The 27,040-nt window shown below is 40.2% G+C and overlaps 2 protein-coding genes across 2 annotated transcripts in view; both read left to right on the top strand.

Moving 5' to 3' along the window:
• Positions 1-10,183, top strand: part of FREM1 (FRAS1 related extracellular matrix 1) — a 67,031-nt gene extending 56,848 nt beyond the window's left edge. The window contains exons 36-37 of the mRNA XM_066180824.1: positions 4,918-5,003; positions 6,375-10,183. Of these exons, the coding sequence (XP_066036921.1) occupies positions 4,918-5,003; positions 6,375-6,574 (286 nt within the window). The 3' untranslated portion in view covers positions 6,575-10,183. The remainder of the gene's footprint in view (positions 1-4,917; positions 5,004-6,374) is intronic.
• A 6,105-nt stretch (positions 10,184-16,288) lies between these two features.
• CER1 (cerberus 1, DAN family BMP antagonist) lies at positions 16,289-17,981 on the top strand. The gene is made up of 2 exons (XM_066182282.1): positions 16,289-16,816; positions 17,688-17,981. The coding sequence occupies exons 1-2, from the start codon at positions 16,289-16,291 to the stop codon at positions 17,979-17,981; spliced, it is 822 nt and encodes a 273-aa protein (XP_066038379.1).
• The last annotated feature ends 9,059 nt before the right edge of the window (positions 17,982-27,040 follow it).

Raw genomic sequence — 27,040 nt, forward strand, 5'->3', positions numbered from 1 at the left:
TTGTTTATACGTAACTACAAATGCATGGACAGGCCTATTTGAGTTTCTGTTGACATACGCTGTATCCATCTGTTACAGGTGGTATACAATCCTTCTCTCTAGCTTTCATGTGCAGGGGTAGAAGCAGACAAAAATATGGACTTGTCTTTACACAAATTTCTATGTGACAGTGTTAAACTGGGGATGGGAGGGACAGGGAAATCTCAGTTAATTGCTGTGAAAATCTTGCACTATTTCTAACCCTTCCCCAATTCATTGGAGAGAAAGGTGGTTTAAGAACTCATTTCTCTACCTTTGTTTTTATGCATGAAGAGGGTCTTGGCAACGTGAAGAGAAGCATCTGGAGGATAGTACGGCTGATTGATCCCACAGCAGCCTGATTTAGAAGCAATTTTGATGATTTATGCCACAGCTCTTATTTATCCAATAGGAACATGTCCTCCCCAAGGGTCAGTACCTTGGGCTCACTCATATGTGAGATGGTTTCACTGCTGCCACTGCAGGGATGGAAGAACTGGATAGATAGAACCCACAGTTGTATCTTTTGCCTTGTTAGTCATATTATATGTTTTTTGAAGTTGAACATTTAAATAAAACTCAAATATAATTAGATTTCAGATTCTTTACTGCTAACTGCGTAAGGCAGGACTTGTTTTGTTTGATGGTACTATATTAGCTACATGTGGCCTCAGTCTTTGGGAATCACAGGCCGAACTACATCTAAAGTATTATATTAGATCCTTCATGATGGCTCAGTGTTCCCTAGTGAAAAGCAGTACAGCAGCTCTCTTCTCCTAGTACTGGTTCTCTAAGTGACTTTTAACTCATATTGTGTGTGACTCCAGCAGAGGGATCCAGGTACCTAGAGTAATTTTAAAGGCCTTGTGTATGCTCTCTGACTTTCAACTGAAAGTGAAGGGCTCCTGCAAGCTCTGTATCATGTCTGCCACTCTCATCTGAATGTTCTGAATGATATGGGGTGTTGTTAGCAACACTAGACATCTATTTCAAGGCATCAGGATAACTCCCTAGGTGACCAAACCAGAGACTGGGATAAGCACAGCCTTTCAGTAACCCCCCAACGCCCTCAATATCAGTCTAAGACATAGATTTACTACAGCAGCTCAAATAAAATGTTGTGTCCTGTGGAGACCCTCATAGTCAAGTGTGCTTTTACCGATGTTAAATTTACTAAAATGGTACAAGACTATTAAATGAATCAGACAATTTAATAGAAAATCAGTAAAGTCTTTATGTTAAGTATTTTCCATATAATACTTCAAGGTCAATAGCTATCCAAAATGTTTCCTTAATTTGTGCAATTGCTCTAAGATAAAGGATGCTCTTGACTCAATAACAAAAAATTATAAAGCATGGAAGAACAATTTTAAATGGATGGTTTAGCACAGAAAAAAAGTGATGTGTTTGGGTTTGTTGTGGCTTCTTTTGGTTGGTATTTATTTATTTGTTTTTGGTTTTGTTTGGGTTCTTTCCCTATTAAGTCATTATAGCCCCTTATCTTGACTAATTTACATTAGGAGGTGTTGGATGCACACAACTCTATAAACAACATTATCTTGTAATTTCCGGGGTCTGGTGCCATGCCTCGAAGTTCAGTGAGTAATTATGGAAGTGCTTTGCTCTTTCAGATGGTTCTTACTTCCCTACAGTATATAACCCCCCTAACTAGGTACAACAGTTAGAACAGTTCTCTCTTGTAATGTGTTTCCCAAGCTGAACTTAGAAAGCACTCCTATAGAGAAAAGATTAGATTACATTATAATTAGCAGTGCTTTCCTTTCACAGTGATGAAGTTTCCCCCTGGTACATGGGTTGAAGTCTGAAACTATTATTGCTCTGACCACGCCTGTACGTCATAAATGATAGAGCAGTTACTGACACACACTGACACTTTTTGGTTTCACCTTTTCTAGGACAATCAGAAGTAAGATATGCTCACTTAAAGCAAATTATTTAGTTCCTGGGTTTTGAGTGTCCTTAAACAGAAGCCAAATAAAATGCTCTATTTTTGTTCTAGCTCACCTAGTAGTGATACCACAGAAACTGCTGTGCAAACCTCTTCTCAGGTCTGTTTGGTCAGTGCAAACACAGTCACTGTGAGGCAGAATGGAATCCTGCTGCTGGAGTAGTTACTATGGGAAGGCACCCTGAATCAATTATGCCGGTTTTCCTGGACTCTATAGAAGAAGATGGAGTACAAAACTTCCCAACAATGTTTATCAGTGCAACAGCTTTGTTCCTAGCTGACCAGAGATTCCGTGCCTGGCAGATTGGCCCAGGAGGGTAGAAGTCTGTTACCCTTGGGACATACAGGCACATCTCACTGTGATAAGAGGCGCAGCTGAAGCCCTGATGACACCTTCACTGGGTGCAGTTTTGGGGGCCTCTACCACATGCGAGCACAATCCTGACCCCTACCAGAAGCTCTGAAGCTGTTCTGCCAGACCTTTAGGTGAGGAGAGTGTACACAGGTGTCAGTGTGATCCTTTATGTGCTGTTCTCTGATGGCCTGGGAAATCAGAGAGCCCCTGATGGGCCTGATGTTACTGCACAACGCTTGTCCCAGGGCAGCTGTGATTGCATGGGCAAGGACTAACACCCTGCTGGCCTTGGCAGATCCTCCTCCATGCAGCATGGAGCGGAGGGCAACTCCATCCCCTGCTGCTTTGGTTGGCCTGCAGGGATAATGGAGGAGGACTTTGCAGCAAGAGCATCCCCCCTCACCAGAAACACAAGGAATTTATATACTGACCCTGTGGGCCCAGATTAAGGAATGGTCCAGATTTTGTGCAGTAGGCACTGTGCAGAATATTGTGGACTACTACTTTGAACTTCTTCTCATGTAAATTTTTCCTGCTTCCCTGTCTTGTGTGGCATTATATGGAATCCACGGGACCAGTACTCTTAGAAGACATACAGGGCAGTAACAGGAATGGAGCTCTGGGCATGGACCTCTAAATTGGCAGCAGGCTTAATGGAGGGCTTTCACTCTAACATCTGCTGGTGGTCTCCATAGTGACCTCAGGTCTTCCAGGCCATTCTTCAGGCCTGTTGCTGCCCCAGCTCTTAAAGAAGACAGTCATCTCTTCATCTGGAGCAATAATAATCTTTTGTCTTTGTTATCTGGTAAAAGTAATGAAATTAGCAAAATCCTTACAATGCCATTTACTTATTCTGATGTTAGAAATGGCTTTTTTGCTCTCTTAAAATGTTTTTATGAGCAGTTTCTATGAGCAGTGTTGTTTGCTCTGGCTCTATCAACTGTCACCCAGGATATTCTGAGAGGCTGAAGGGGTTGGTATCACTTTAGACTGAGAAGCAGCCAGAAAGATGGGACAAAAGAAATGTCAGCACCAGAGGTTCAGCACCAGAGGGATGGCAACACCAGGTGTGACATGGAAAAAGGTGATACGGTATCAACACAGACACAAAGATGGATAAATAAGAAAGTGGAGCCACTAATGGCTGAGAGTTCCCAGAAAATGTTAAGAATGACATTTGTCTCTTAATGCCTAAAGATTTAGCCTGATCTCTAAATGCCTTAAGAGTAGCCTGCTGGTGCTTGTATGTTTGGTACTGGTTGGAAGACTTGTCAGTGGCAAGGCCACTCAGTGGCTAGGCTTTGCAAAACTGCCTTTGAAACTGGCCTACTATAAATACAAACACAGAGCTGAGCTTATGCATTGACTTAATTCAGAAATAGTCTGCATAATACAAACCACAACTTCTCTCCAACCTGAACTAAATGTGCAGTCACTGCAGACAACCCTCTGAAGAGCACACTGCTTTTCAGAGCCTTTTCAGTCACCAGATTTGTTGTAATGAACAACTGGGGCAATCCATGGGATACCTGCATTTACTGAGTGAAGATTCACAGGAAGATGGAGAACCAGAATGTCCCAGCTGAAACCCAAAGTTGAAAAGGACAAAAATGCAAAAAAAAAAAAAAAAAAAAAGAAAAAAAAAGAAAAAAAAAAAAGGAAAAAAAAAAGGAAAAAAAAAAAAAGGAAAGTTTGGGATAGCAGGGAGGAAGGAAATTGAGGGGGGGGGGGGGGCGGCAATCAGGGAGTATAACAGCCTGATTGTTGATTTTAGAGGATGTGTGTGTAACTGTGACAAGGGAGATTTAGATTAGATATTACGAGAAGTTTCTTCACACAGGGTGGTCAGGTCAGGTGGTCTTCACAGAGGGTGGTCAGGCACTGGAACAGCCTACCCAGGGAAGTGGTCACAGCACCAACCTGATAGAGTACAAGAAGTATCTGGACAATGTTCTCAGGCTCATTTTGTGATTCTTGGGGCTGCTCTGTGTAGGGCCAATAGTCAGATTTTGACGATCATTGTGGGTCTCTTCCTACTCAGGACATTCTATGATTTTGTGATTCTATAATTACTTCTCAGAACCACATTATGACTTATTCAGAGCTTCAGTATTGTCAAAAAATGATTTTAAGAAGATTTCTCTTGCTCTACTATCAAATGGGTGAAATTGCATCTTTCAGTGTCTTGGATTTCAGTGTAGGAAGTTTATTATTTTATTGAAAATATGGTATCAAAAATTGCGCCAGTAATTTTTGATACCTTTACTCATAACAGTAGATTGTGAGTATGAGGGACATATTTCCTGTATACATTTCCTTCAGTTGCCCAGCCAATTTAATTTTTCTGTTAGGAAAATCAGCTTAGGACTTTGGTTGCCCCCCCAAGTAATACACCATTTTAAGACTTCATCTTCAAGTAATTAATTATTCCTTCATGCCGGTAGGTTGTGGTTTTCCTGTGACTCATTATTTATATGCTTTATACTAGAATCAACACCCGTTGTTGATAAGTTGATGGGAACTGTCTGTCACTCAGTGGAATGCTAATTACTCTGTCCTCTCTCCCTGAGCCTAGATACCTGGGGAGTCTAACAAGTGTGGCTAATGAACAACACATGCAGTGGCTGTGGGACTTCAGTGGGAGGATGCCCTTTTGGATAGGCAAGTATATTGGCTGCAATTCCCCTCTGCAGATTGCAGTTCCTGTACATGTTGAAAAGCAGAAACTGCTGCAGCAGTTGAAGCCCAGTTTTCAAACACTGTATTGTCCTCAAATTTCTGCTGCTTTTATTGTTTCAGTGCAAGGCATAAACCAAAAGCCATAAACTACCTAGCTACTTTTATAAGTCTTTATAAAAAAGATGAGTTTATCATGATGTCTATTGCTGGACTGTTTTTGTCTTGAAACCTTTCCTGTTTTGTCACAAGCTGATGAAAATAGTGCAGGTGCAGCTCCTACAATTTTGTTTATCTCATCTTTCTTTTGACTGTTACTTTATTTATCTCTATTTTAGCTTTTTCTTTTGTTTTGTTTTAACCTAAATAATTATTTGTGTTACTCCTAATTTAATGGTGTTGTCTTGCATTAGAAATCTTATGAATTAACTAGATTATAAGCTAAAGAATATGTCATCCTATCATTTCAGAATTAGCTACTTCTTATTAGGCACTTTACATTTAATGACAAAGGGAAAGAATTTGGATGGGTCTTCTTAGTACCTCCTTTCTGTGAATGATTGCCTTAGCTCATATACTAGTGCTACTGTTTTTTTCTGACCCTTCTTGTTTCTGCTATACCGTCCTCAGTTTGGTTCTTTTTCTCTGACTCTGAACTGCAATTATTAGCTCTTAGCAATTTTTTGAGATGGACCAACTAGGTATACTAAATTAACTTGAGAAAATACAGTTAGTTTTGGATCATGTTTAATGGTATCATGATTCAGTTAACTTGAAAGAAATAAACATGTTTGACAAAGATAAAGACTACAAATTGTTATGCCAATTTTCTTATTCTGGTCTCTCCTAAGAAGACAGGTCATGTATGAAATAATGCCATGCATATTGGTCTTAGTATCTCAGAGGCTAGGGGAAAAGACATGTTTTATATTGTACTAATTAACACAAGATAATTTTACAACTGTTAATTTAAACAGTGTAAATCAGGTCCACAAAGATCTGCAGAATTTCATATTCAGAAGAAATATTCTGAGTCCTTGCTGCCCAGACTCTTGCTATTTCAAGTGTCAAAAGAGAAACCTGTGAGATGATAGACACGTAATAGATGAAAGGCAAAAAAACCATTTTAGATATGCAGTACTGCAGAAAAGTGTATTTTCCTTTATTCATTTGGCGCTAACTGTGATTAAAGTGGACAAATTAAATCCTAAATTGTATTTTGCTTGTGTTCTGCCAGACAATTTCTTTTTCTCTTAGCATGCAATTGTATGCATTTTTTGATGAAGAACAACTGATAGAACATGACTCTCTTGGCATCTGGCTCCAGCGACAATAAACATCACTGATTTCACACAGGTTTGAATGACCAAGCCAATCGAGGACACTGGGAGTGGAATGGAGGAGAACCTATAACCTACATAAACTGGAGAAGAGGCTCCTACCTGTTTCCAGTGAGAGGAAGAAACTGTGTATTTGTGCAGAAGCGAGGAACATGGCAAGCAACTGACTGCAAGAAGGTCAAACCAAACAGCTATATATGTTCAAGAAAGTTGTAATGGATGGAGGATGCCTCTGACAGCATATGGACATTCATGCTATTTCAGTAGCTGTGTTAGAAAACCATTCTAATTATCAGCAAGGGTTATTTTATATGCTGCTAGAGGTGCAGATGCATTGGCCTCTAACCAAGGTATAGAGATCAGCTGCAAAAATTAAGCCCAGGTTAAGGCTTTGCAATCTCCCCAGAGATTTTGATCTCTCACTTACTCATTTTTTTTATACTAAAGAGCTGGGTCTCAAGGCTTTCATCACACTTCTGTGTAAAAGTACTTCCTCTTTTAAAGAAAGTACCACATCAGTTGATTTGCTTTGCTATTAAAGGTGGGGTTGTGAATTGCAGTTTTACTCTGCAGTCACAAAAAGAGGAATACTTCTGGGGTTGGAAATGAGGGTAGACAGTTGTCTAAAAATAGATCTTGGGTGATGATGGGAGTGATGTCATGTAAGTAGTTGAGTGTCTTGTGGATGACCTAGTACGTCTTACAAAAGTATCAACAGTTGGACATGGCTTGGTGACAGAGTATCAACAGGAGCAAAGCCCTGTATTTCTTCTAGCTCCCAAGGCCAGTTTCAGAACCTAATGGTTCTGCCCACACAGAGTTGCATCTGTTTCACCTTCCTAAGCATTTTTTTTTCCCCAGAACTGCAGGATGGTGCTGTAATTTTTAGTGTAATTAAATAATGGGACATCTCAAAACCAAATGTTATAGCAAACAATGATTTATTTTAAAACATATGTAAACTTAATCCTAGGATATTATGTGGGGATATTCACTGATACATGAACATCAATAGGATTTATATGTGTGTATAAACCAATGTAATTGTGAGACGCATTTTGTAGTAAAGCAGCTATGGCTTTTGAAAATTATTAATCTAAGTCCTTATTAGGGATTTGAGGCTTTAAAAATAATATTTAAAAATCCAGATTTATTTCTGAGAAAGGCTTAAAACTCAGCAATTAATAGGAAAAACCAGCTGGCCAGAACTTATTGTTTAGGATAAATATACTTGCACTATAACCATTTTATAACATCAGTGTAGTGTATATCATCATTTTATGATATCATATTTGGCTTGTCAAAAGCTTGCTTTTGGACATTTTTACTTCCAGCCTTAAAGTTACAAAAAAACTCCCCAACTAAACAAAAAAACCCAAAAACCAACCAACAAAAAAACCCCAACAACAAAACAAAACAAAACAAACAAAACCCAAACCAAAACAAACCAACCTACCAAAACACCACCAACACCAAACATGAAATGAGGATCCAAGCACAGGCTTCCTAAAAAAAAAAAAAGAAAAAAAAGAATTAAAGCTCCTCTCAACAGGAACCAGTGTGTGACAGTTGGTTTGGAAGTGAGTAGTGTGAAATTGCCCTGTCTCTATGAACTCTCATCCTTCCCATCTGCCTGCCTTCTGCCAGCAGTTGATCTCCCCCTTGCTCATCTATTCAGACAGCCTCTGGATCAATTTTACAACAGAGTTGAGAAACGTCCTTCTTGGGTTCCTCAAAGCAATTTCTCAGTCTTGCAAGGACAAGGCAGAGCAGAATCACCTCTCCTTTCTGAGCTGAAGGACACTGCTTCAGGGGTTATATATTCCTCCTCTTTGCCTCTGTCATGCACGGGTTACTTATCCTTCCTCCTTGCCTGTGACAAATCAAAACGTGAACAGCTGAACGGTCTTTGTATATAGGAAAGAACCTTCCTGAAAGGACTGTTGTCAATAAATGTGAGTGCATCACAGAATTGGAGAAAAAACGTACTGGGGGAGAGAACATCCTCACCTTTTTTCTTGTGATCAACAGATGCAGACAAAATGCAGACAAAAATATTTCCAGGATTTCCCTATTTCTTTTTTTTTTTTTTAAATTTATTTTTATTTTTATTTTTATTTTTTATGTAATATTTATGACAAGTTTCTAGACACTTTTGCTAGACAGAAACTCCTTGGTTTAGGGAGTTTTCTAAGTCAACATAGATATACTACTTGTCTCCAAACCAAGTACTCCTGAATATCTGGTTTCAGACCTGACTTTATTTCTGAAAGTTTTCATTACAGAAAAAAAATAAGCATTCTCAGTATTTCAAAGTGGTGTGTTCTGGAATTCTGGGGAAAATTGACTGGGACATAAACATAAACTTTTATTTCTTTAGGGCCTTTTTAAAATAAAAGCTGTAGAATTTATTGGTGCTAATTTGATAAAGCCTACTAAGACTATTCAAATACCTCTCCCAATTATTTAATAAATGATATCAACAGAGTGGGGATTTTGCAAAGCTGCTTGTTACTTGATCAGTAACTAATAAATGACTCATGCCGTCTGACACAACAGTGACTTCAGGTTTGCTTTTGAGAGAGAGGAGGAAAATTTTCCCTTTTCTGTACTTCATTTGAACCACTTTAAACTGATTGCAGAGTATGAAGATTTCACTACACAACAGATTCTTAATTGTACTGCATGAGTTTGGTAAACTGCATGAGTTTACTGAATGAATTATATCTAACACAATACACTAATGAAACTAAAATTCTTATATTGCAGAGCAAGTATATTTCTGCCCTGAAAGGCTGCTGAATTTTTTCCCAATACTATTAACTGTTCCAAACATTTAATTAATAAATATTATTTTTTCTGTCCTTAAATAAGTATTTTTCCACAGATCTTTACATATTTTATTTTTATTATTAGAATTCTGGAGTTCAAAGAACAAAGCATACTCAAATCGGGGAAAGCAGAAATAATTTTTTTTCTGTTGACATGGGAATTATTGCTTCTAAGAAGTTTAATAATGGATAGACCTAAAGTCCTGAGAAGCTCTGCGGATTTTTTCATCTTCAGCATTTTTGAACTAGACTCTGAGTAAACTCTGGAAAAAATCAGTATTTAGAAGATCAGCATCACCAGGAGTATTTCAAAAGGCTGAAAGTAAGAAAAAGGAGCATGTAAATTCTAGTGTTCACATACAGATGCCACACTTTCTGGGTTAAAAAAGGATTTATTTCACCAGAACTATCCATATATCCATATCCAAGAGCAACAGAACCAAGATGCTCAGTGAAAAGAAGCTAGAAGTTACCTTAGATTTCTGTACAGGGATGGGCTGTGTGAGGACTGTGCATGCTTGTCACCTTTAACCACTTTTAATCCCTGTCAAAAACCTTTTAAATATGTCAATATTTCAAACAAATTTGACAGGGAGGTAGTTAACTCAAAGCTGACAGTTATGAAATAGGCATATGCCTGATAAATGCCTAAGTATATGCTTGAAATATGCAGGTCACAGGAGCACTTATTCTGAACCAAAATATTCTAAAACATTTGAGTTTTTAGTAACTTTATATATATCAAGTATTAAGTCTGAAAAATATCAGAAATTTTTTCCAGATCTTCTTTCTACACATGAATACTTTATTAAATGTCTTCAAGTCTTCATTCATTCAAATTATAAAGATTACTTTGAGACAATTATGCATAAGATTCAGTGAATACTGGTGATTCTGCATTATATACATCTCAAGATTGGTGCTACTGTAATTCTTCTATTCGGAACACTATATATATTGTCATGTTTAACTCTGTAACGCATATTAATAAAGAACCCCGAAATATACTTTGGTGAATATGAATTTCCTAATTTCAAAATCTCACAAAAGCTTGTTTTCTAGCGATAATAACTTTAGTGTTTAGCATAGTATAAGTGCACTTATAGTTAAGCATAATATACCTGCTGTTTACTCTATGCAGTTTCTGAATTCAGTTTTTTCTTCTGTTTGGGCCTATTCTTGAGAGGATACTATAACGACATTTGTAACATGAGTTAACCACATATAAAAGAGAAAACGTTTATTTTGAGAAATAAATCTAAGAAAATGTATAGGTCAGCAAGCAGATATAAAAGAAGGAGAATGAATTCAAGAAAGACTGTCAGTCTATAAAAATGAATTTTAATATGATTCTTGATTTGAAGAAGAATGTGAAAAAAGCCATTGCCCCTCAGAAACCTCAGTCATCTTCAAATGAAGTTTTCCTATCTTGTTACCCTTTAAGAAACTATGCTGACTGTAATATGGATAACTCTGCTACTCTGTGTTACTTAAATACTGTTCTCAGTATCAGGACATCTACATGAAGGGAACAAAATAGGCTCTTGTTTTCAAAGCTTTTATGGCATTGAGGTAATGTATTGTTTTCAATTAGAAGTAGTCCTAATTAGAGGAATCCATGGTTTAGAGATATAGAAGACAAGGGAGTCCAGGAGAGCTGGTCAATATTCAGCATCATCCCAACCCAAGACCAGTGTATCCCCGTGAGTGAGAAATCAAAAAAAGCTGGCAGGAGACCTATAGGGATGTGCAGAGAGCTTCTAGCAAATCTCAAACAGAAGAAATTTATGGAATGTGGGAAAAGATAGAGGCTGCATGGGAGGCCTATAAAAATGTTGTAGGCATCCTGGTGATAGAAAATACAGAGAAGGCAGAGTAACTTAATTCCTTGTTCTCCTCAGACTTTACTGCTAAGGCCATCCTTCAGGAATCTGAAACCCTGGAGGCAAGAGAGGAAGGCCGGAGAAAAGAAGACTTGCCCTTGGCCGTTGAGAGTTTGGTTAGAGATTGGCTAGGCAGATAAAACCATAAATCCATGGGCCCTGATGGGATGCACACACTGGTGCTGAGGGAGCTGGCAGATGTTGTTGCTAAGTCTGCTCTGCATCTTCTCTGAAAAATGCTGGAGGAGAGATGTCTGATGACTGGATGAAAGCCTGTCACTTCCATCAACAAGGAGGACTTGGGAAACTACTGGCCAGTCAGGCTCACCTGCAGCCCTGGAAAGGTGATGCCACAGATCACCCTGGAGGCCATGACCAAGCACGTAAAAGAAAAGTTTGCTGGTGACACTAAACTGGGGGCAGTGGCAGATCCACCTGAAGGCTCTGCTGCTGTTCCCTGGGACCTTGATCAGCTGGAGGGTTGGGCAGAGAGAAACCTAATGAGGCTCAACAAGGGCAAGTGCCGGGTCCTGCACCTGGGGAGGAACAGCCCCAAGTGCCAGCACAGGCTGGGGCTGACCTCTTACAGAGCAGCTCTGTGGAAAAGGGCCTGGGACTCCTGGTGGATCACAAGTTGTCCATGAGTGCCCCTGTGGCCAGGAGGGTCAATGGAATACTGAGGTAAACGGAAGAGTGTGGCCAGCAGGTCGAGGGAGGTGACCCTTCCCCTCTACTTAGCCCTAGTGAGGCCACAGCTGGAGTGCTGTGCCCAGTTCTGGGCTCCTCAGCACAAGAGAGATGAAGAGCTGCTGGAGAGGGTCCAGTGGAGAGCCACAAGGATGGTCATGAAGCTTTTCTCTTATGAGGAGAGATGGCAGGAGCTGGGCCTATTTGGTCTGGAGAAGACTGAGAGAGGATCTCATGAACAGGTATCTCAAAGGTGGTGTCAGGAGCATGGTGCCAGACTCTTTCCAGTGGTGCCCAGCAACTGGATGAGGATCCATGGCACAAGACGTTGCACCTCAACATGAGGCAGAATGTCTTTACACGGAGGGTGGCAGAGCACTGGAACAGCTGCCTGGGGAGGTTAAGGAGTCTCCCTCTCTGGAGACACTCCAAATTCTCCTGGATGCATTCTTCTGTCACCTGCTATAGGTGACCCTGCTTTGTTAGGGGGGGCTGGACTGGATGATCTCCACAGGTCCCTTTCAACACTAAATGGTTCTGTGATTCTGTGATTAAGAATATGGTATCTAAAATATTGCATATAATCAGAGTGAGCAAAAGAATATAATTTTATGCATACAGAAGAAATTTCAAGAGATGTCTATCTATGTTTTTATTTTAATAAAAGAAATCTTATGTGTATCTTCCTTGGATTATATTACAAACGTTTTGGAGGTGGTGTCAAATTCTTCAGTGAACAACCTCTCTCCCTCAAAATATTCACAACAATCTAGGAAGATGCATCATCCTGAAGACTGAATTGTGTCTTTGCCCAGACTCCTTTTTCTCCGTTCCACAGGTTTTTCCAGTGTGTTTCTCCCTGTCCCATGCCTTAGCAATCTGCAGCGAACAATCACGTACTGAGGAGAGCTCCTCAGACTGTGTCTGGAATTGGTTACACTGTCAATTAGGCAGTACCTATGTGCCAGTACCATTCAGTAACAGATCCACCCATTGTGTCCCATGTACGTACCCACAGTAAGGCCAACACAGGCCAATACGTGTGAAAGGATGCTCATCCTAGCCCCAGTGAAGACATTAAAAAACATTCTAAAGTGTGAGCACCCTCATTTTGGCTGCAGTATGAAACTTAATGCTATTCTTAGTTCTGTTGTCAGAACACAGAAAAGAAATAGAGAAAAGTGAACAGGAGAACATAAATGAGGGAAGAAAGAAATAGTGCCATAAAGGACTTGAAACAGAGGGGAGTTCATGATGAAGAGTAATTAAGGTTGGAGGTACAAAACTAAACAAACCTATTGCCTGTTCTTTCACCTCATACCTTGTTAAAACACTCTTGGTTTCATAACTGAAAATTTCCCATGAGACCTGTATGTGATCTGTTTCCCTGAAATTCAGTAAAACAAAGACCACAGATGGCCTTCTTTGATAAATAGAATTATTGGAGAATAAACTGCATAGTGATAATTCATTAGTGCTAAGGTCTTCATACGGGCTCTGTGAAAGATATATCTGGATACAAGTTTGTCTACACAGGATGTGTTTTGAAAATTATAACATATTGAATTGGACTGTATTTATAACATCCATTTTAATGATTTTATCATCAATCATGGTGTGATGAGACTATTTAGCTCAACAGAAGGCAAATAATTCAAGCACTGTCCAAGAATTATTTTTAGGCATCAACTGGCAGCATAGATAATGTCCATTAATGACTGAATAAACTCCAGCTTTGAAATAAATGAATAATACCACTTTGTATTTGCAAAGCATTCATCATCTATAGACCTGATAGGTTTAAAAGGATGAACAAACATTCACAGTGACTATTTCTAGTGGAAACAGAATGTCCTGAATTAATTGCTACTATGAAGGCAAACCAAAGCCTGCTTGAGAGACACTGCTGCATACAGCCATAAGATTTAACAACTAGAATACAGTGAAAACACCTTATGCTTATATGAAAGGGTAATCAGGCAGGAAAACAAGGTTTTAGAAAAGAAAGAGGGTTGTTTTTTTTGTGGTGTTTTTTTTTTTTTTTTTTTGTAGAAAGCTGAGATTAGGTCTATTTGGAACATAGTGATTACATACCACATACCCAGTCCAATCCCTGTGGTCAATTATTAGTCTATGCAGTTGATACCACCACAAAGAGACTTGCAAATGCTTGCAATTTTTTACTTCAAAATGACTATCTGAGCTTTCTGCCTGAGCAGGGATGCCTTCCTGTAATGCAGGCAGGCTCTTGCCTAAGGAGAGAGGCTGAAGAGAGACCTGCTACCTCTACACAGTTATATAGGCAGCTGACTTCAAAACAGGTTATTGCAATATTCAGATATTGAACAAACCATGCCCAGATGTACCATATCTTATCAACTCTGCCTCTTACAAAGCAGCCATAGAATCTTATTATAGGCATGAAGAAACAGTATTAGACTTCCTTGGCAGAACCAGACCTGGCATGCTGCTTTTGGGTCTCATCAGATCTTAGGTAAAACTATCCAAACCCCAGGAACTAGAACTGGCTTGACCTAGAAGTGAAGAGAGCTCTTTTACCAGCCTTTGGGTTGTGGAGCAGCTCACAGAGTGATTTACTGACACCACTTTTCTTCAGTCCTCTTCCCTACCCATTTGTAAAAAATAATTTGTGCATTTACATCTGAAGGCCTCAAAGGCCTTTCTTCTTGCTGTGTGTTATAGGACAGAATGGTATGTGCCAGGAGTGGATTCTGATCCTGAAGAGGTTTTTTTCATTGCCATTGCACTGCAATGTAACATTAGCAGCAAAACACCTCTACATGTCTGTCAATACCAAGATTTTATACATTCCTTGTAAACATTTACACTGCAGCAATAACCCAGGCCAGTTTAGTTTAGATAGTTTGGGAAGCCAAATCATTCCACAATGAATCTTCCAAATCTATAATTTACTTAATTTTTATCTGTGCATTATCAGAGGCATTCTCAGATGACCTTCAAATATGTGTCTTGCTTCAAACAGCCAAATTTCATGCTTGAAAGGCTTTGGCAAATATGACAGATTCTCTGCATCAACATAATAGAACATAATACAACATAATACAATAAATACAATATAATACAATATAATACATAGGTCTGAATATCAGCCTAGTCTTGGGACTCTTCAGCAGCTAAAACAGAGATGAAAAGAAGGAAAACTCAAAATTTAATGTTCTTGTCATTGCTGAATAGTTTTGAGTGACTGTTACCAATACACATCATATACAAGGCATTTTAGTTACGAAAGTCAATGGCTTCAGTTCAAATTGCTGGCGAACACAGTATGATGTGAGGACTCAAACTGCAGTTATAGGCAATAAATTAATTTCCTGGAAATTAAAGTCAAGTAAAATCATACATCTACACACAATTCTTCAAGAATAATACAAACTTTAGAGTCTATTGATAGACTTTGGTAGAAACAGGAGTGTGTGGAGATAAGAGTACCTAAATGGCAAATCATCTGAAGAAGAATTTCCTTTTTGCATTTTTGTATTTGGATCACTGTTTGCAATGTTTGTTGAAAATAACTTTCCCTTTCCCCAAAACTTTTCTCTATGTGCTGTTCTAGCAGATCTTTTTTTTTCTTGCATGTTGCATAACATGGTAATTTTGCACAAGATGCCTCTGTTTTAAGGTCTAGTAGTCTTTAGGTATTTCTGTTGAGACTTTGATAGCTAGAATCATAAATACATCTTTTTAGCATGTTTTATTTAAAAATTCATTTATCATTATCACTTTATAGGATGCCTGGAGTGGCTTTGGTGCCTGAACAAGATGTGGCACTGTTAGATAACCTTTGAAAACCCAGGAAGCAGAGTTTCTTCACCTTGAGCCCTTCTGTTCTGTGCTGGTGGCATGTCTGCACTCCAGCAGCTGCAAACCTGCTGTGAGGAAGATGAAACGAGGGCTAGTGCTTCCTGACAGATTCCTCTGACTGTCTGAGCAGCAGTCTGTTAGTTGTGCAGCCCTTGGATCATATCCCAAACCTGAAAGTCCGAAGCTGCACTTTTGAAAACACATTCTCCAGATTGAGCTTACTGTTTCAGCAAACTTTAATCAGCTTGCCTTTTCCTATTGTAATGAAATAAAGCTCCTTGTTCTGACAGTCTCTGACTATATGGAATGGAAAGTCAAAATAAACAATGAAGACCACACTGAACATTCTAATACACAACCTCAAATGTTTACTTCCTCAGCCTAAACTAGACACCATATCCAAACATTTCCTCCTGTTGACTCCTGTCCTCCACAACATCCTGGGTTACTAGATTTTAGATAGGAGCTTCTAATACACATAACTCAGATTGAAAGCAGAGTTTCATTAGCAAAAACTCTCCTATCATAATTGTAATCTACAGTAAATGAATGCAATCAGCCCCACCAGGATCTCCCCTGAGCCCTCCTCTCCTCTGCCATAATCTGACTCTAGGTTCTTGTATAAAGATAGCATACTACATACACTGCAAGAGCAGGAGGTCTACAGGGTTGCCCTTTCCAGGATCATGTCACTGCTTCTCCTTCAGATGTTAGTGCTGTCATGCCTTGGAGCCACAGAGCTACAGAGAAATTCACAGCAAAGGAAAAGCAGAAGACCATTTCAGCACCTTCTCTACCCGGACAGAATTTTGTTTGAAAGTCAAAGTTCTCCTGAGCTGGTAAGCGAGAACCCAGTAGGAGTTGAAGAGACTCTGAAAGTACCAAGCTTTTTTGTATCAGTACCACAGACAGCATCTGGAAGCGAGAAGAAAGAGGAGAAAAAAATGTCCAGATTCATACTTCCCAGTGCAGGACTTCATGCAAACCAAAATCCAGGAACCAGGGTTGCACCCAGAGAGATCTCTCCTTTAGAAAACTTCTCTCCATCCCATTATTCCAGCAAGAGAGACTCTGAATTTTCCTACAGAAAAGATGCCAAGAAATTCTGGGACCATTTCATGTCAAAGAAAAATTCAGCATCTGAAGAGGTTGTTCTGCCAATCAAGACCAATGAAATGCACCAAGAAAACTGCAGAACCCTGCCTTTTGCCCAGGTAAGAATAAGTATCCAAGATCAACAAACATGCCTTTCCCCTGTCTCTTGTAAACAGCAACTAAGGGGACACGGGTTATTTAAGTGGCTTAGTCAAAGGGCTTCAGAACACTTGCTCATGATAAGTGGCTGAAAGATGCTGATGAAAAAGTTTTAGTCTGATGAGGCAAACTGCTAAATTGCAGCACTGCAAAGTTGCAGACTCAATTTTTATAGAGTTGTTTATTATTTTTACACACAGATATTCAGACATAGTCTAAGCAGGCAGGGAAATGATGAGCAATTATCCATTTATGAATAAACATCTCAACTGTCTGTAGATCTGAATTATTATCTCTTTCTCTCTCTCTATGTAAAGATATGTATATGTATGCAAACGCGTGTGTGTGTGCATATACAGACTCTCAGGACAAGTATTTACAGGGAAAGCTGGTTGTTTTCTTACCGCTAAGCAACGACTGTTTTCTGCTGTATTAATTAGAAAACTGATGCTTATGTCTAATTCTGTGCTAAGAATTTCAGAGAACTGATAAATTGTCCCAGGCATAGATTAAGCCATTCTGTCATATTGCAACATCAAGACAAGCAAACAGCATAGGTAAAAGTGTTGTAGTCCTTGTAAGTCACCATCTATTCTCAATGTTTCTGTAATCATGATCTGCCAAGGAGTATATCTTTTCACATCCAGAACTAAATTTATTTCACACAGACATATATACCTACAGATGTTGCCTAGAAACCTGTACTATTTGTTCTGATAAGAAAAAAAGTGCAGTTTGTTTTTTCTTTTTTTTTTTTTTTTTGTTCATGCCTTCTAGCAAAATCCAAGGGCCATTTCTGCATCAAAAACATTAAACTGTTTTCTGTTTCAGGGTGTTACTCATAAGAGCTGTGAGAAGGTGACAGTACAGAATAATCTGTGTTTTGGAAAATGTAGTTCTTTTCATGTTCCTGGTTCAGAAGATCATCTTTATACTTTTTGTTCTCATTGCTTGCCCAGCAAGTTCTCCATGAAGCGCCTGGATCTCAACTGCACTGATTCTGTTCCAGTGGTCAAAGAAATCATGATAGTAGAAGAGTGTAAATGTGAAACTCAGAAGATTAAAGACCCTGTGATTGGATCTCTACAGTCACACTTCTATGAAAATGTACATGAGCACAATTAAGCTGTGCAAAGTATCTCTTAACTTGATCATAAGAATTTGGCAATGAAAAAATTAAAACAAGTTGTCATTAGTACAATAAAACATTAAAAATGTAGACTTTCAACATGATCTCTGTTTCAACAATAACTTTACCTAAAATGTAACAAATGTTTCCTTGCAGCTGTTAAGGAAAACGAGGTGAAATTACTGGGCTTATGTGTAAAGACCTTATTTTAACGAGGGAAAATGTTAAAAATTTTCTAGCCATCCTATCACTGCTTTTAGGATGACAGTAAACAAAGGCCGAACTAACATGACTTATCTCTGCAAAAGCTGAATGTTGACTTGTTTTCATAGCCTTTGCTTGTGGGGAGTGCCAATATTGGCAACAAAGATGAGATTTTAGTTTGTTCCCTACAAAAACAGGTCTACTTTTACATCAAGATAATGGCTGGAGAGTGTTAAATATAAACGGACATGAGGTATATAGAAAGCTGTGACTAGTTAATGTCATTCTGATTGATCCCAGTCGGAGTTCAGTTCTCACTGAAAACTAATATACCATGCAATTTACACCAACAGATAATGTCAAAAGGTATTTTGTCATAGAAACTGCTTGTTCTCTTTTCCACATGCTTGCATTTGCTCTGCACCACTATTTTTACTCAAAGCGTTTATGCGCAGGAGGACAAAAAAAAAAAAAAAAAAAGCAAAAAAAAAAGCAAAAAAAAAGCCATGCTCCTACAGAAAACATCACAGATGAATACTCTGTTGTTATTTAAATTCACTGTGGAAAGACAATGCACATTTTCCAGTCCTACGAATTTTAACATTGTCAGTGAATCTAAGATAAAGTTTAAATAACATTCTCAACACTTAAACAAAAGCAGAAAAGGTATTTGTGTGACTGAAGATCTGGAGAAGGACGTTATCACAGCAATACCTTAACAACTTTACAGGAACACCTGAGAGAACCCTGCTAGGAAGCACTGGAGTCTACTGCAAGGCCACACAGCACCAGTGACTATTAGCTGAACTGCTGACTTTCCAGCTCTCTCCAGCCGCTTCTTCCTGGATTTCTCTTGCAGACCTGGCACCCCAGAGAGATCAGCTTCCAGCAAGAGAGCAGCATATTTCTACACCAGTTTTTTCAGTCCTCTGGGAATTTGCTCTCAGACCTGGGCCACTATTGTTAAACTGTCAAAGCTCTTTTTTAGGTATTGGAAATCACTATTGACTTAGCTTATTCAAGGTCAAATTCAAGGTCTGGGTAAACGACTCCTTGTTATTTGAACTGCAACAGGATTAGAAGTATCTTAATATTCTTCAGAAAGCACACTCAGCATGGCTTTGTAGTTCAAGGCCCATGTTGAATATTTACTAAAAATTGCATCTGAATAATGTTCTGATACTGAATGTGAAGCTGTTTGCTTCTGCAAGTGACTTGCAGTGAAGGAACAGGAGATTAGTATATAATTACCTTTCATTACATATAAACCTGTTTTTAAATAATAAAAATTGTGTACTAAAACTCAAGAAAGTCTTCTCTCTATTCTTTTACATAAAGGACTGATGTGAAGATTATACATGGCTGTTTATAGGCTATGGCATGATATATGATGCCATTCCAACTAGCTACGAAGGTCTTATAATCCCTGTATTGTGTGTGAAATTTTGTGTTCATTTTTAATCAAGCCTAAAGAAGAAAAGCATACACAGCATTAAAGTTCTCAACTTTTTTCTCTTTATTGATGAATTTTTTTTAAATCTGAAAAAGTCTAGTGTTCTGATATGTTTTACTCAGAACATTTGACATATGTTTTAAAGCTGCCTGAATGTATAAAAATGTTCATCCACATTTGTTTGTTTGTTTTCTGAAAAGCAAGTATGTTTTTAGGTTTGATACTTGCAGGCAACCACTTGAAGGTAGGACGTACATACACTCCCACATGTCAATTAAAAAAAAATCTTTCAATCCTGTAATTTTTTGACAAAACTGACAGATAAACTATGAGTTTATCATGAGGATGTCTGAACTGAAGTGGACTGCAAAGTATTCAGCCTAACTTTTAAAAAGCTTCTTCTCTGTGCTGAAGCATTACTGCAGTCAAAGAAAGCTATTCATGTAAGGGGTTTGCAGGATGAGATTCTTAGTGTGCATTTGCACAGCTTAAGAGTAGGTGAAAAGAGGTAATGACAGCTGTAGTAATTGCTAATTAGATTAGTGCTGTAGGTTTTTTGGATGCATTTTTAATTAACCCAGCAATGACTGGTTGCATGTAATTAGCAGAGTATTTTGCAAAATCAATCAATGTGTTAACTGGATCAGATTTCTCAGCATTTAAAAAATCCATATTAGGAATATGTTTTATTCAGGGCCCATCAGGATTTTGCTTTCTGGGCATAACAACCGCCTTTACTGGCAGAACACTGTATATCAGAAAGGTGAGGGGTGTGATCTGTATCGCTATATAAATGCTTTCAGTAGTAACATTATAGTAACAAACCCTAGTTGTGTCTGAGCTTGCATGCTTTCTGTAATGAAAGCTTTTCCAGTGCAGCTATGCTGCAACGTAAGTGCTGCTAAAGCAATCTATTTTAGAGCACCCTCGTGCAAACTTACCTTACAGAAAAAGACTATAGTTGCGGAGCTCTTTGAAAATTCTAATTTTCAAGAATTTAAAGCGGAGTTTCTACACTTCTGCCCTTTTATGTGTCCCACTGTCTCTTTTTCCAATGAGTGTGCTTTGTGTAGAAAATAACTGAAGTACTGTTTTCTTCTTCCTGCTTTAGCAAAATAAATCTTCAGTCTAGCCTATCCTTTTAAGTGTGGATTTAATGCAATCAGCTTTAATGCCTGTAAATACATCAAACACCAGGGTTACATCAAACTCTTATTGAATTCTGCACAACCATATATTCTAGGGCAAAGTCTCTGAAGCTGCACTTCATGCTGTGCTTGGTACTTTGTTCACCATCTATGAAACATTCACAACTAACCCCATGGCTCTTAGCTGACTAGCTTTTACTGGCAGTTGGTGAAATCTCTTGCAGTGCTTTCTCCTAAATTTACTCACTCACTCCATGCTGCAAGAGCAAAACAAGACTCCTTACTCAGACAGAAGCTCTCTGCCAGTCTATACAGCTGCATAATCATGTCTGGAATCCTAATATACTGAGTTGAAAGGGATGCCCAAGGAACAATGAATCCTACTTCTGACCCCACACAGGACAGCCCCAAGAGTCACATCATGTGCCTAAGAGTGTCGTCCAAACACTTGAACTATCAGGCTGGTGCTGTCACCACTTCCCTGGGGAGCTGTTCCAGTGCCCAACCACCCTCTGTGGGAAGAACCTTTTCCAAACATCCAACCTCAACCTCTCCTCACACAGCATCAGGCCATTCCCTGGGTCACCACAGAGACAAATGTCTACTCCTCACCTTCCCTTCACAAGGAAGTGGTCATCCAAAATTAGGTCTCCCGTCAGTCTCCTCAGTCAGGTTGAACAGACACGTGACCTCAGCTGCTTCTCCTAAGAGTTCCTCCCCCTCAAGACCCCTCACCATCTTCACCGGCTTCCTTTGGATGCTTTCTAATAGCATAGTACCTTTCTGATATTGAGGTGACCAAAACTGACCCCAGCACTCAAAGTGAGGTCATCCCAGCTCAGAACAGATCAGGACAATCCCCCCTCCCTTGCCTGGCTGGTGATGCTGTGCCTGGCTGGTGATGCTGTGCCTGATGCACCCCAGGACAGGGTTGGCCCTCCTGGCTGCTGGGGCACTGCTGGCTCGTGTTCAACTTTCCATCAACCAGGACCCTCAGGTCTCTCTGCACGGCACTGCTTTCCAGCATCTCATTTCCCAGTCTGTCCACACATCCCCACCCCTGGTGCAGAATCTGGCACCTTCTGTTGTTGAACTTCATATTGTTGCCTGGACCCCTGATTTGTCAAGGCCTCTCTGCAGGGCCTCCCTGCTTTCAAGGTCATCAACTGCTCCTAGTTTTGTATCATCTCTGAACTTGCTTAGTATCCCTTCCAGTCCTGCATCCAGGTAATTTATGAAGATGTTGAAGAGTATAGGGCCAAGGATGGAGCCCTGTGGAACCCCACCACTGACAGGTCCCCAGGCTGTTGTCACCCCATTCCCTGTATCCCCTGTGCCTGAGCCATGAGCCATTTGCTCGCCCATCACATGATGTGTGTACTCAGCTGTGGGCTGCACATTCTGTCCAGAAGGATCCTGTGAGAGACAGCATCAAAAGCTTTGCTGAAGCCTAAAAAGATTACACCAACTGTCTCCCCTTGATCAACTAGTTGTGTTACCTTGTCACAAAAAGAAGTCAGGTTTGATAAGCAGGACTCCCTCCTCATGAAGCAATGCTGGCTGTGACCAATGGGTGTGTTGTCCTTGTGTTTTTCAATACCTCCTATAGAAACCACCATAACTTTACCAGGCACTGAAGTGAGACTGACAGGTCTCTGCAGTTTCTGTCTTCTGCAAGACAAGTTGTCTTGCCCTTCTTAAAAACTGGACAATATTCTTCAGCTTCCAGTCAGCTGGGACTGCTCTGGATTTCCAAGACCACTCAAAAATCATTGAGAGAGGCTTTGCGATGACATCAGTCAGCTCTTTGAGGATTCTCAGATGCACCCCATCCCATAGATTTGTAGGGATCCATCTGGAGCAGCAGGTCCTGCACAATATACCCAGATGTATGTGCTGTGCCAGATAGTGCATTTTTAAGAGTTGTGGAATTTGGGCTACTTTGGGTCCTCCATCAGACAGTTTACCAGTAGAAAACAGGAAACACTGGCAATTAATTATAAATATTTTGCATTTTCTGTTGTGCTAAACCTAACTCCTTGAATATCAGAATATATGTAACTACCAACTTCAGCTCACCTGAAATGATTCCCTAACAGCTGTGCACACTCCTTCTGCTCAGGTGAGAAAGAATGGGAATTAAGACTGTAGGCTGGCCATATTACAAGAATAATGACAAGAAGTTAACCATCCTCATTGAGAATAAAATTGTCTTGTTTACAGTGCCTCAGGCTCCACGGCATCAGCAAACTGCATTTTCACTTGAAAATTAAAAAAACCAGAAGCTGAATACAACTACTGCTATTACGACTGCTACTACAACTGCTACTAATTTCATAATGATAATGGTAACTATAATAACAAGAATAAAAAAAATTATAAAAATAATGATAATTAAAACAACAGTAACAACAACAACAATAATAAATAAAAAGTAAGAGTTAGCCTGATGTTTCTCTAAGAGCTTTTCGGAGGCATTTTCATTTTTCCTGGTTTAGTTACTGCTTTTACCAGTCATTTAATCTGACATTCTGCCGGTGGCTGCAGCCCACAGTCAGGGTGTTCAAACTGAGCAGGCATGTACCTAAGCTGCCCAATAAACAAGGCTGTGTCTGCTGAAGCAAACTCACCTCACACTGCATAATGTGGAATGCTCAAGCAGTCTGTTGCCCTGCCTAGCCTTTAGACAGCAACTTGTGGAGAAAGAGAGGCATTAGAAGAACTAACACTAGGACATGTGCAGCTGGACACTATCTGAGCAGAACTCCTCACACCACTGAAGTGCCTAAGATGAAAATTAACTCCCTAAATTAGATTACTGCCTGGTCTACCTTAGTACCGCACTTAATCTATCTGGGCTGCAGGATCAGGAGATTTCACCATGTCTGCTATTGAGGCAAGGAGATTAGAAAACATACCTTGTCTTTGATTTTTATGACTATTAAGTAAGAGGGAAAATAAAACCTGAGACACATTTTCCTTTAACATCCACAGCCTCATCCTCAATATGTCACATTGTGACTGACAAAACTTGCGGGCCACAACAGGTTTTGCCTCAGCATGCTGTTTCATTGACACAGACTTTTTTCTTTATGGTGTGGATCTTCATGACATCAAGAATTCTGCTCCCATTCTAGAGTTTACAAGTGTCTTCTATGTATGGCACCATGGTTCAAAAGAAAGTGAGCAATGCAGCTGTGCTGCAGGAATGTGGTAGCAACAAATTTTAGAAGGACCTAAGAAATTGAGTATGGCTGAGAACACTGACTTCTCAGCTCTGTATGTATCTTTGCACAAGCAATGTCCCTTCCACACACTCATCAAGGGGCACAGTTGGGCTAAAAATGAATCCTGGAAAACAATCTCAAGAAGCAAAGGGCTTCTAAGCCATAAGAATCGTGGGAGTCAGTGGACACCTCTCTTTTGCACGTGCTCTCTGTAACAGAGCCTCAGCTGTTACTGCACATGGCTTGATTTTAGCAGGCTGATTTAATATTTACAGAGTGCCAATGAAGTTAATAGGATGACAGCTGGTGGCTCCTGTGGTAATTTATAAACAGTAAGAACAACACAACACAGACATCAGAAAATCCAAGAGGAATTCTATGCCATTGTGCAATATTCAGCACTGAAGAAAGCGCGTAATTTTGCAGACTTCTAATGATCTTTCTGTAACACATCCATATTGGATTTTATGTGAAGTCCCTATTAGGCAAAGCTAGCACTTCCATAAGTATATGTTTTTCCACACAGAATGGAGTTCACCACAAAGACTCATTATCTATCTATCTGGATTTGATATTCTGGCAAAAGAGTCAGGTCATATCTCTAAGCCAAGACTTTTCAGCTGGGAAGCCCAGCACAAAACTGCCTGCTTTTCCTCCTGTAATGTGCCTTCTCAAAGAAAGCATTAACAAAAGGGGAATGCTGTGCTATGACTAAGCCAGAAAAGACCACTGCCCTTCTTCTATAACCTATGTTTACTCCACATTCCTGAATAGAAAAAATACAACCAGTTTGGCAAGACTACAGGTCTAAAGACTGACTACTATCGGTGTACCCATGCAGAAATGCAAACGCTTGGTACTCAAATGGAAGTTAATATTACTGACTGATTCTTTTTCCTTCCACATGAAACCTTCATTGACTGTACTATGATTCTTTTCTTATATTTCCATGTTACTTTCCAAGTCCATGGTTTCCTTTAAATTTCTCGATTGTTTTGTTTTTTCCCATCAAAATTTATTCTTCAAATCACTGAAAAGTTTTCACAGCTTATTAGGTCTTTTCCATACATATATATACATAAATATGAAACTTGTCATGGAATAGAGCCAGAGGTTGTTTTTTGTTATTTATAAATACTGATAAAAGAACAATTTTTTCAGTTATTCTCTTCCCTTCAATAGACATATCAACAGTCCAATTAATATATCTATTACTTTCAGTGTTACCTGCTCCTACTGACACAAATAAATTGTTCTGGAAGAACTGATTTTTGCTTTACCTGAAACATGCCTTTTTCTCCTTCCACACAACCTCCAGTTTCTGCTACAAATATCTATATTCAGTTTAGAGCAACTTTAGGTTGAAATGTTAACTATTGCCCTGTGTAATGGAAGACATTGGACACACAAACCAGGTCAAGGTCCAAAATCTTGACAAAAGCTTGAAAACTACCTAAACACTAACCTGGCTATTTTTTTTTTTTCCTTTCCCGGAATAATAATGTTATGATAAGTTTTAAGAAGAATATGATCAGTAATACATATGAGTTTTCTGCATTGGTAGTGCTCACAACATTAGTCTTCATCCATTTCATCCATCATCATGAAGGAAAAATGCTCCAGGTAAGAGCCCATCAATTTACAGCAGGAACTATGCCACTCAGACAGATGGGGTATCTTTAGGTAGCCAAAAGATCATATATGCTCATCAGCAGTGGGTGCTCAAGGCATGATTCCCAGCTGGGAACACCAAAAATTTTGTCTGTTACAAGCTGTAAGTGGCTCTTAGCCACTTCTGGGCCTGAATCATCTTTTTAAAATGAACATTGGCTTCTGTGGCCAGGTAAGGGCCCTCTGTGAGCAAGGGGCATAGCACAGCAGGCGATCTGAATATCATAAAAATGCTGGTCTGGTCTGCGCTGATTGAGGACAGAGGCCAGGATGCAAAGTACAGAATTACAAGAGTAGTTCCTCATTCATGAGCATGAAGTGTCCCATTCAAACCAGAACACACTGAATGTGTTTAACAAATGGTTCTTATGCCTTTCATGCATTCATAAACAACATGGTGCCACTATACAGCTGATTCTTTCTTGATTTAGGCGTCCCTGGAGTTGGGCTTGCTACAGCTACCTACGATGTCACAGTAGCAGGATTTTGCCAGAGGTGTTCGAAGTTCTGGGATTCTGGTGGCATCTTCATAGTCCAGAGACATTTTTCTTCTTCATGGGTGGCTTTAAGATTCTGAGACAAGACAGGGCAAGAAGTCCTTTCCTGCAGGGCTGTCCTCCTCCTTGCAGTGAGCTGGGGCCTTTCACCTATGGTGAAACCATGGTTCTGCAAGTATACAAGGTAAAGCAAGTATCTCTTAAGGAAGCTAGTGCGAGTTTATACGACTGAGTTAATAAACCTTCAACCTATGAGGTCTAGTGGGTGAAGTTGCCAGGCTCCCCCGCCCGGAGACTGAGGCAGAACCCTTGCCTGCAGCACTCATTTTTTGTCAGGGATTGCAAAGGAAGCTGCAAAAATGAGCTACGGAGAAGGGCTCATGCTGACTGAAGTCTGTGCTCGGAAACGGGCGAGCAACAGCGAGCTCCCGTCCGCGGGAAACGCGGCTGCTCGGTCACACGGGTTTCCCACCGGGCACAGCACACCACCCCCCAGAGCGGCTCCTCCGCCCGCGCAGGAGGCGCGGTACAGACCCCCCGCCCTGCCCGCTCTGTGCGCACCTCTCGCACACGACGCGAGACACCCGCAGTCCAAGGCCGTGAGGGGCAGCCGGGGCGGATCGGGCGGGCTCGAAGGGCGGCTCTGTATCCACCGTTCCCTCCCTCCGGGGCGCGGTCCCGCGCGCCGGGTCTCTCGGAGTGCGCACGCGCGGCTGGAGCGGCGGAAGTCCACGGTTGGTTCAGGCGCGCGCCCGGGCGGGGGGCGGGGCGCGCGACCCCCGTTCTCCCGGGAGCGACGCCGCGGGCGGGCCGGGCCGGGCCAGGCCAGCGACAGGGGCGGGAGGCGGCGGAGCG

This window comes from Chamaea fasciata, unplaced genomic scaffold (assembly GCF_029207755.1).
Source record: "Chamaea fasciata isolate MVZ Bird 193981 ecotype frontalis unplaced genomic scaffold, bChaFas1.0.hap1 SCAF_4, whole genome shotgun sequence".
Lineage (NCBI taxonomy): Eukaryota > Metazoa > Chordata > Aves > Passeriformes > Sylviidae > Chamaea > Chamaea fasciata.